General features: G+C 58.9%; 1 protein-coding gene across 1 annotated transcript; it reads left to right on the top strand.

Moving 5' to 3' along the window:
- The first annotated feature begins 4,581 nt into the window (after positions 1-4,581).
- On the top strand, positions 4,582-8,967 carry ZFP41 (ZFP41 zinc finger protein). Its single transcript, XM_011938084.1, has 2 exons — positions 4,582-5,109; positions 7,689-8,967. The coding sequence occupies exon 2, from the start codon at positions 7,846-7,848 to the stop codon at positions 8,440-8,442; it is 597 nt and encodes a 198-aa protein (XP_011793474.1). The 5' UTR covers positions 4,582-5,109; positions 7,689-7,845; the 3' UTR covers positions 8,443-8,967.
- Positions 8,968-9,474: the final 507 nt, after the last annotated feature.

Raw genomic sequence — 9,474 nt, 5'->3', positions numbered from 1 at the left:
CTCTTAGAGGTGGGGGCCTGGTCAGCATTTCTCCAAGCTCTTAGGAGTTTCAAATGAACAGCCCGAGCTGTGCCCTGCTGCACCAGGGAGCTTGTGCCATCTCCTGCCACTCTCTAGGCCAGGCCATGTGCCTGCTTCCCAGGGCTGGCCCGATCACCAGAGTCACTAGGAAGCTTCTAAACTGAGAGGTTATGAGGCTTAACCCCAATGGCATGCTGTTCGACCAGCTCTTGGATGATGTCTGGAAATCCCTTTTTCTTTTTTCTTTTTTTTTTTTTGAGACGGAGTCTCGCTCTGTTGCCCAGGCTGGAGTGCAGTGGCCGGATCTCAGCTCACTGCAAGCTCCGCCTCCCGGGTTCACACCATTCTCCTGCCTCAGCCTCCCGAGTAGCTGGGACTACAGGCACTGCCACCTCGCCCGGCTAATTTTTTGTTTTTTTTAGTAGAGACGGGGTTTCACTGTGTTAGCCAGGATGGTCTCGATCTCCTGACCTCGTGATCCGCCCGTCTCGGCCTCCCAAAGTGCTGGGATTACAGGCTTGAGCCACCGCGCCCAGCCTTTTTTTTTTCTTAAAAGGATTCCAAACTAATTCTGATTATGAGCAGGTTTAGGAATCAGTGCCATAAAGGGTGTGAAAACCAAGGTAGCAGCTCTCCTGACAGGCAGAGAAGACCTGGGCGCTCCCTAGGCCCTGCCATGCCCCACACCATCCTGGGCATCCTCCATCTTCACACCCTTTGGTCTTCACTAAAGATCCCATGAGATCCAGTTCCTACCCCATCATGCAGGAGGGAACGCTGAGGGCACGTGAACATCGTGCAGGAGGGGACGCTGAGGGCACTGAACGTCGTGCAGGAGGGAACGCTGAGGGCAACAACCAAGCAGCATTTTCAAAAGTCTCAAGAGAAGGAAGAAAGCCATGAACTATGCAGCTGTTCAAGATTTCCTTCAAGGAATTACAGCGCCAGGAGAGCAGTTTTAAACTTGCCAGAGCTCAGGGGTCCTGCAACTATAGGACCATCAGGAGGAACCTCCTAAATGGGCTTCCTCCAACCACAAGCTGCTGGGAGAACCTCAGCCATAAGACCCATGGGGGTGATACATTGAATGGCAGACCCAACATGGAAAGAGAAGTGCAGGCGAGAGGAGAAGAACCATATGTGCTGTGTGTGCTCTGACAAAGTTGAAATAGCATGACTTCAAAACAATGAGAGGAGGAGAAGGAGGGAGAGGAGGAGGAGGAAGCAGAGGAGGAGGAGAAGAGGAGGAGGAGGGGGAGGCAGAGGAGGAGGAGGAGGGGGAGGCAGAGGAGGAGGGGGAGGCAGAGAAGGAGGGGGAGGCAGAGGAGGAGGAGGAGGAGGAGAAGGAAAACAGAAAAGCTCCCGGGCTGTTGTACAGGCAATAGGGAAAAGTGAAAGGGCACCATTCAATCCAACAAGCCAGACAGTAAGCCAGTCAGGAGGAAAGCAGTTCTCTGTCCCTCTCTAAGCTAAGAGACTGAAGTGCCTGTCTCCTGTCCTCAGTTCTCTTCCTTGGTGGCTGTCCCTGCAGAGCAGACTGGGGCCCCCACCCACTAGCAATAGGACTCCCACATCAGAACACAGGATGGTGACCCAGAGGTGCCCATGCAGCCGTGGGAGGCGGCTCACCACCCAGAACAAGAGGCCCGGGCTTCCAGGCAGCTCCAGCCTTTGCAGCACGCAGGCAGGGCACAAAACAGGGATGTGCAAAAGAAATGAGGAGCACAGACACGGCAAACCCTGGGGCCCCCAGCCCCTCCTCAGAGAGGCTGCCTCTGTGGGAAGCTCTGCCTGCAGGAAAGGGGTCCTCAGCCCTTGGAGCTTCTTTCCATATTTACAGGGCAGCTGGAGAGGGAGGTCTGGTCACAGTGGGAGATTCCAGGTCAGGGAAATGGCCTCTGCCCACATATCATATACCAATGCTGTTGGCACCACACGGAGTCTCTGGTGGGCTTGCCCAGCTACCACCATGCCCCTAAAGGGACTGGAGGGGCCACCAGGCTCATTTAGAAGGCAAGGGACTGTCTCTTTTGAGGACACCTTTCTCCTTCCTCTGCTTTTTTTTTTTTTTTTTTTGAGACACAGTCCTGCTTTGTCACCTAGCTGGAGTGTGGCGGCGTGATCTCAGCATCACTGCAACCTCTGCCTCCCAGGTTTAAGCAATTCTTTCTGCCTCAGCCTCCCAGGTAGCTGAAACTATAGGCACATACCACCACACCCAGCTAATTTTTGTATTTTTAGTATAGACAGCTTTTCACTGTGTTGGCCAGGCTGGTCTCGAACTTGTGACCTCAAGCAATCCACCCACCTTGGCCTCCCGAAGTGCAGGGGTTACAGGCATAAGCCACCGCACCCAGCCTGCCATTCTTGTCAGTCTTATTCTCTCAGCCACATCAGTCATCAATTGCTCAATAAATATGGATTAGGCACCTGCTATGGGCTATGTGTTGGCCCCTGGTAATACAAAGATGAAAAAGACAAGCCCTGACCAAGGGTCATGTACAGCATGTAACCTGTGTGGACAGCTACTCAGGCAGCCTTGGCCTGAGGATGGCAGGGGTGAGGCTGGGGCTGGCACAGAGGAGCTTAAACAGGTGGAGTCTTAAAAAACAGGAAAGAGTCCTTCCAGCGGAGGTGGAGCAGAGGTGTTCAAGGCCCAGGGCTGGCTGCTGAGTCTCCTGGGAGGGGAAAGGGTGGTGAGAGGGGCAGCCTGCAAGTATGTGCAGGCCCCTTTGCAGCTGCTAAGGGACCCAGACCTCATCCTGAAGGACAGGCATGAAGCTGGGAGGGCCACCACGGGTTTGCCCTGTAAGTCAGCCCCTCCAGCTGCTGTAGGAAGGGTGGACAGGGGAGCCCAAATGAAGGCAGGGAGACCCCAGGGCAGGGCACAGAAGTAGTACTGGTGAGAGGAGATGGGGCTCCAGCTGGGACAGAGGAAGCAGGCTGTACAAGAGGGGTTGGTTGAAAACATTGGTAGGTAGGGCAACCTGCTCAGCTCCCCTTCCCCTGTGGAAGCTTTGTTCTTTCACTCTTTACAATAAATCTTGCTGCTGCTCAAAAACAAACAAAAACATTGGGAGGTAAAAGCAACAGGATGAGAGAGGGAGGTGGGACGAGGAGGGAACAGAACTGCCTGGTTTTCAACACCTTGCTAAGCCCAGGAGGCAACTGGAGAGAGGGCTGGGTGGGGGCAGGCAGTTCCTAGGGTGCCACGGCACCAGCAGCACCTAAGATCTCCACCCACGTTCACTCAGTCCACACAACACGAGGCCCAGCACACACCAGGCACCCAGAACAAGCACAGGTGGCTGCCTTCAAAGAGCTGATTTGCATGGGAGTGTGGGAGTGTGGGATAATTAATAATAAATATAATAAGGAAATCATATAGAAAGTGGAAATGGGAAGGGTTGTGGGTGGAGGGGGCAGAATGCTGCCGATATCCTAAGGAGATCCCCCAGAGCCAGCCCCATGCCCATAGTTCCCTTGGCTACAGGTGGCACCTGTGACTTGAATCTGAGTAGAACTGGGCAGAGGGGGTGGCATGTCACCCACAATTAGGTTCTATTCCACAGGACTTCATCTGGGGGTGGGGCTCTCCCTCAGACCCTGGGGAAGTAATCACCCTGTGAACTGCCCACCCTCGCAGGTGGCCACACAGCAGGGGCCAGTAGGCAGCCCCCGGGAGCTGAGAACAACTCCTGCTGGCCCTCGGTCCTACAAGCACCAGGACATGACTTCTGCTAGCAATCGCATGAGGTGGAAAGCAATCCTTCCCCAGTCCAGCCCCCAGATGAGAACACAGCGGCCGACCTGAGCTGAGGACCCAGCTAAGCCTGGCCTTCTGGCCCACGGAAGCCTTGAGATAACAGGCGGATGTCGTTTTAGGACACCCAGTTTGCGGTACGTAGGGAACTAACACGCGGGGCTCTGGCGGGCCTGGCGGCGCAGTGCGATCTAGACGGGCAGGAAGTGGAGTGAGCGCAGCCAGCGGCTGGGAGCATATCTCGGAGCGCTGCCTAGGGCGGGAGGAGCCGCAAGGGCCGCGGGGTGGGGGACGGCTGGCCCGGGCGTGCACGCGGCAGCGGCGGTGGTGGAGGCGCCCGCCCAGCTAGGAGAGGCGTCGGTTCTCCTTCCGCGCTGAAGGCGGAGGCAGCGACTTCCTGTGGAGGCACGCGGGGGACGCCACGGAGGCTGGGGCTGGGGGTGGGCAGGGAGCGGCCTCAGGGACAAGTCTCCCGGCGCGCTGCCGCGACCTCCCCGCTGGGGGCCGGGAGCCAGGAGCCCACGCGGGTCGGATCGGGAAAGCCTGGTGGGCGCGGCCTAAGTGACTGGGTTGGCTCGGGGACGAGCTGTGGGGGCGGGGTCTCACGGGGCGGGGTCGGTGGGGGCGGGGCATGAGGGTGATGGTTCGGGGCGGGGCTTTCAGGGGCGGGACATAGGGCGGAGCCTGGGGCGGGGCATGAGGGGAGCCGGCTCCGGGAGGAGCTTTCGGGGGGTGGGCCTTTCGGGGACGGGACACGAGGGCGGAGCATGAGGGGGCGGGGCATGAGGGGAAGCCAGCTCGAGAAGGAGCTTCCGGAGGCGGGGCCCGCTCGGGGCGGGACCTGATCAGGGCGGAGCCTTCGGGAGGGCGCCTGCCATAGAGGACTGTGAAGGGGCGGGGTCAGTTCGGGGAGGAACCTGCGGACGAGACGGCGGTTAGGAGGGGTGGAGCCTGAGTGGGCGGGGCATGATCGGGGCGGGGTCTTCGGGGCGGAGTCGGCTGGGGGTGGAGCCGCTCGGGCCGAGCCCTCCACCGCTCACCACCACCGAGTCCAGCCCCGGCTCCTAGCGCGGCCGCCGGAAGGGGCGGGTCAGCGGGCGGGCATTTCCTGCGGGTGCCTAGGGCCGACGGTGTCCGGACGGGGACCTGGACGCGGGGCAGGGGCGGGGAGCGGCGGGGCGGTCCCGCATCGAGGCTTTCCCTTTCCTGCCTCCGGACCCCGCGAGGGGCGCGCGCCTCTCCCCGCCCTCCAGCAGTGCTAGTAGGGCCCGGGCGAGTCCGCGTTCTGCAGCGGGAGGTCCTCGTCGCCCCTCGTCTCCAGCCAGGTACTCACTGGGCTCCTGCCCGCCGCCTCCGGCCCAGGACGCGCAGGGTTGGTATGGGCCCCGCCGCCTCCCCGCACCCCAGCGCTCCAGGGATGTGGCGAGACCCGGCTCTGAGCGCCTCCCGGGCGCCGGCCCCGAGGCCGACCTAGCTCCGCACGCGGGCCCTGGGGCTGTGGCGTTGAAAGGGGAACCTCTAACTAGGAGCACGCACGATACCCTGGCGGGTCCCTCGGCCTGGCTCAGTTGCCTGGCATCTCAGGCCTTGGCACAGCTAGCTGGCCCCTGACAGGCCGTGGACCTAGCAGGCTGTTTTAGTGCAGATTGCCCTCGAATCTCAAGCCCACTAATGTTCCTGTCTCTCTGTGAGACCCAGATCCCTGAAAGTAGTGGAGGGAGGCGCCAGGGTGAGTGAGGCTTCCTAGGTAGCCCCTGTCGCCTGCGGATACCCAGAGCTTCATATTTTAGGTGAATGGTCCTCCGCCCAGAGAGGCGACGGGGCTCTGCTGGAGTTGCACGGCAGAACCAGAACCCCAGCCTTAGGGCTGTAGCAAGCGTGGGTTGCGCCGTCTGTAACTAGCTAATCACTCCTGTCTACAGGCCTGTGAGGTGAGGCCAAGACAATCGCTGCAGTCCATTCTGTTTTTGTTTTGTGTGTGTGCGTGGGGTGGGGGTTGGGTTTTGTTTGTTTTGTGAGGGAGTCTTGCTCTGTCGTCAGGCGGGAGTGCACTGGCGCGATCTTTGCTCACTGCAACTTCCGTCTCCTGGGTTCAAGCAATTCACCTCCCTCAGCCTCCCCAGTAGCTGGGACTACAGGCACGCGCCACCACGCCCAGCTCTTTTTTGTATTTTAGTAGGGACGGGGTTTCACCATGTTGGCCAGGATGGTCTCTATCTGCCCGCCTCGGCCTCCCAAAGTGCTGGGATTACCGGCGTGAACCACTGAGCCCGGCCAGTCCACTCTGTTCTTAACAAGTATTTTATTTCTCAGGGTGGGCAGTGTGTAGAGAAGTCAGCCATTCCAGTCTCTGCCGGTTAGCACCTGCCAGCCTGAGTTGAGTCGACAGGACCATTATGGAGAATGTTCCCTGAGCACAGTATGTGACCAGGATCTGGAGATAAAAAAGACATGATCCTCACCTTCAGGCGCCCCTGCCGCGTAAGGAGACTGCCATGTCAGTGACCAGCCACACGTGCAGCGACAAGTGTCTGCAAGAGGGAACAGTGCTCTATACAGCACGGAGGACCCCCACACAGGCCCCGGGCAGCAGGCCTCAAGTGCTATACAGCATGGAGGACCCCCACACAGGCCCTGGGCAGCAGGTGTCAGGCTCAGCAGGTTCACAAACCCCCACCCCCGCCATGGAGTGGAGTGTGCAGAGAGCCAGATAGGTTTCTAACTGTGCCCTGGAGAGCTGCTGCTTCTCCAGCTCTGCCCTGCCCATGAGGCAAACAGCTGCTCGACTGGTTTTTAGTGTCGGTTCTTGGTTCTCACCTTTGTTTCCTACCAGAGCTGGATCCTGGCCTCAAACTCCAGCCAGCTTAGGCTGTGATCCTTTGTCCTGGGCACCAGGGCTCCCCCTGCCCACCCCAGCAGAGATGCTACTTTATGCCTACATCCTCCCTCAGCACACGTGGCCTTCCTCTTCAGTTCTGGCACCCACCTAATCTGCCTCATCCCATACGCCTCCTCTAGATAGGGCCCTAGAAAGTGATGTTGGCCTGAAACTGAGTCATATAAACATTTTCCTATAGAAAAGACCAGATCCTGTCCTTGTTGAGATAGGAAATCTGTAGTCAGTTTATGTGTTACCTGCACGCGTGGGGGAGAGGAGGGAAGACCATGAACCTCCTCTTGACTTAACAAAGAGAATTCGAGGTATTTATGTGTTGAGATATGTCACTTACGATATGTATCTCAGCTCCACTTTCTACCTAGGCTCAACCCTGGCCTCAAACCCCAGCCTGGTTGACCAAGAACTAATATAAAGGGTACGGAATATTATTTCTTAGAATATGATTGGGCATGGTGGCTCACACCTGTAGTCCCAGCTACTCGGGAAGCTGAGGTGGGAAGGATGTGACATGAGGGGTCTGCTGGCTGCTGTGGTCCATGGCAGGGGGCAGCCCTGGTTTCATGAGCTCAGAACCCAGCCTCCGGGGGGGGGCGGTGGAAGCACCCTCTGCTGGGCACGTGAGGCCCTGCAGCCGGTAGCTCCAAAGCACGGTGACTGGTCCCCAGCCCGGTGTCGTGGAGACGGAGATGAGGGCAGGAACCAGGGGGATGCGGGAGTGGAGGAGGGAAGCCGCAGGGCAGTTGGTGGGCACATCAGATCCTGCGGACACGGTGTGCAGACCCTGAACCCTGGCAGAGGAGCAAGGATTCTTTGGTGAGCAGCTGATCCCTTCACCAAGACAAGGAAAGGCTCGGAGAGGGAGGCAGGTAGAGCTCTGGGGAGATCAGCAATTCCGTTTGAGACACTTGTGGGGGAACACATGGGAAGGGAGGGGCTGCACCCGAACCCCACAGCCCCTGAAAGGCGAACCTTTAATCTGAGGTTCATGTTTTTGCTTCTCCCCAGCACCAAGAGGATGGTGGCCCTTGGCCTCCTGGTGCAGAGCATCAGTCCCGTGCTGGGAGTGTGGAGGGATGTGTGGGAAGCAAACCGTTCTTGAGGAAGTGGGGCCAACAGAGAAGTCGGCAGCCCCTTAGTCCTCACGCTTGCAAGGAACAGAGCGATGGAGAAGCCTGCAGGCAGAAAAAAGAAGACGCCGGCCCCGAGGGAGGAAGCAGATGTGCAGAAGGGCGTACTCCGAGAGGAGAAGGCGTCCGGGGACAGAAAGCCACCCGAGGGGCCCACGGTGCCCAGGAAACCCCGCACCGAGCCCCGCCTGAGTCCTGAAGACGAAGAGCACATCTTTGATGCCTTCGACGCTTCATTTAAAGATGACTTTGAGGGGGTTCCCGTGTTCATTCCTTTTCAGAGGAAGAAACCCTATGAGTGCAGTGAGTGTGGGCGGATGTTTAAGCACAAGACAGACCACATTCGCCATCAGAGGGTCCACACGGGAGAGAAGCCCTTCCAGTGTGTGCAGTGTGGGAAAGCCTTCCGGCACAGCTCCGACGTCACCAAACACCAGAGGACTCACACGGGAGAGAAGCCCTTCAAATGCGGGGAGTGCGGGAAAGCCTTTAACTGCGGCTCCAATCTCCTGAAACATCAGAAGACGCACACCGGGGAGAAGCCCTACGAGTGCACGGACTGTGGGAAAGCCTTTGCCTACAGCTCCTGTCTCATCCGCCATCGGAAACGCCACCCTCGGAAGAAGCCCTGAGCTGGGGCCGTCTGTGGACTCAGGCCCTACAGTGCGAGCCTCGCCGGCCGCCTGCTCCGTGGCTCCCTCGCGTTCAGCATCTGGTGGGGGCACAGGGCCATGTGCACTGTGTTCCGTGCCCTGGGGACCCCCGGAAAATCAGCCCGGTCAGATGTAGGAACGTGCAAACGAGCGAGCGACTTTTCCACTGCAGAGAATCTCTTTGGATCAAGACACTGCAGTCATGTAGAAGCCACCAGAGGCTCCTTGCAGCCACAGACCATTTTCCAAGTTCCTCGATGGCTCACGGGGCTCAGCACCAGAGAGCAGGGTGTGTTCACTGCCATCCATGGGACGGGTTTGGGTCACCTCAGAGCACCCGGCAGGAGAGGTTCCTGGTGTGGCGGGCGGCCGAGCACTTCCCACTGCCACCTGCCTGTGATGTCCTCTCTGCTTAAGCCTTTCATCTGCCGCTGAACGCCCCAGTCTGGACACTCTGCCCTCTGGGTCCCCGAGCTCTGCAGCGAGCCCCAGGACCACTCGTCCCTTCCCGGCCTCTGTGCCCGAACTGTGCTTGTTTCTCTGGCTTCTATCCTCCTGCTGGAGCACCAGTCCCTGAGCTCAGACCCCGTCCCTGGAACTGGGCCACACCCCGCACCCTCTTGGCCCAGCCTTGCTCCCAGAGAGGCAGCCTGACTTACCTGGATGGACTCGGGACAAAGGTTCCTCAGGACCTTGGACACCAGCACCTGCTGCGCTTCCTGCCCCAGCCACGCGGTGGGGCCCCTGGGGTGCCCTCAGCAGCTTCAGTCCAGCCTGCATCTGCCCGTTGGCCTTCCGACGGTGGTGGTGGGCCCCGGCCCAGTATTCAGGTTAGTTCCATTTCTTCATGCCCGTACCAGTCCTGTCCCACCCCATGGCAGGTCCACAGGTCTGTGCCACCTTTGTGTCCATCCAGGAGCACTGTGGACAGGACCCTGTGCTCTTTAGGGACTGTGGTTTATAAGAGGGTAAAAAATGACTTTGTCAACCCGGAGGTGATATGTTTTTTTA

This window comes from Colobus angolensis, unplaced genomic scaffold, assembly GCF_000951035.1.
Source record: "Colobus angolensis palliatus isolate OR3802 unplaced genomic scaffold, Cang.pa_1.0 Scaffold17, whole genome shotgun sequence".
NCBI classification, from domain to species: Eukaryota; Metazoa; Chordata; class Mammalia; order Primates; family Cercopithecidae; genus Colobus; species Colobus angolensis.
This window is presented reverse-complemented; position numbering and strand designations above follow the sequence as displayed.

Coding starts and splice junctions, on each gene's coding strand:
- ZFP41 (XM_011938084.1), top strand. CDS start 7,846: ATGGAGAAGCCTGCAGGCAGAAAAAAGAAGACGCCGGCCCCGAGGGAG.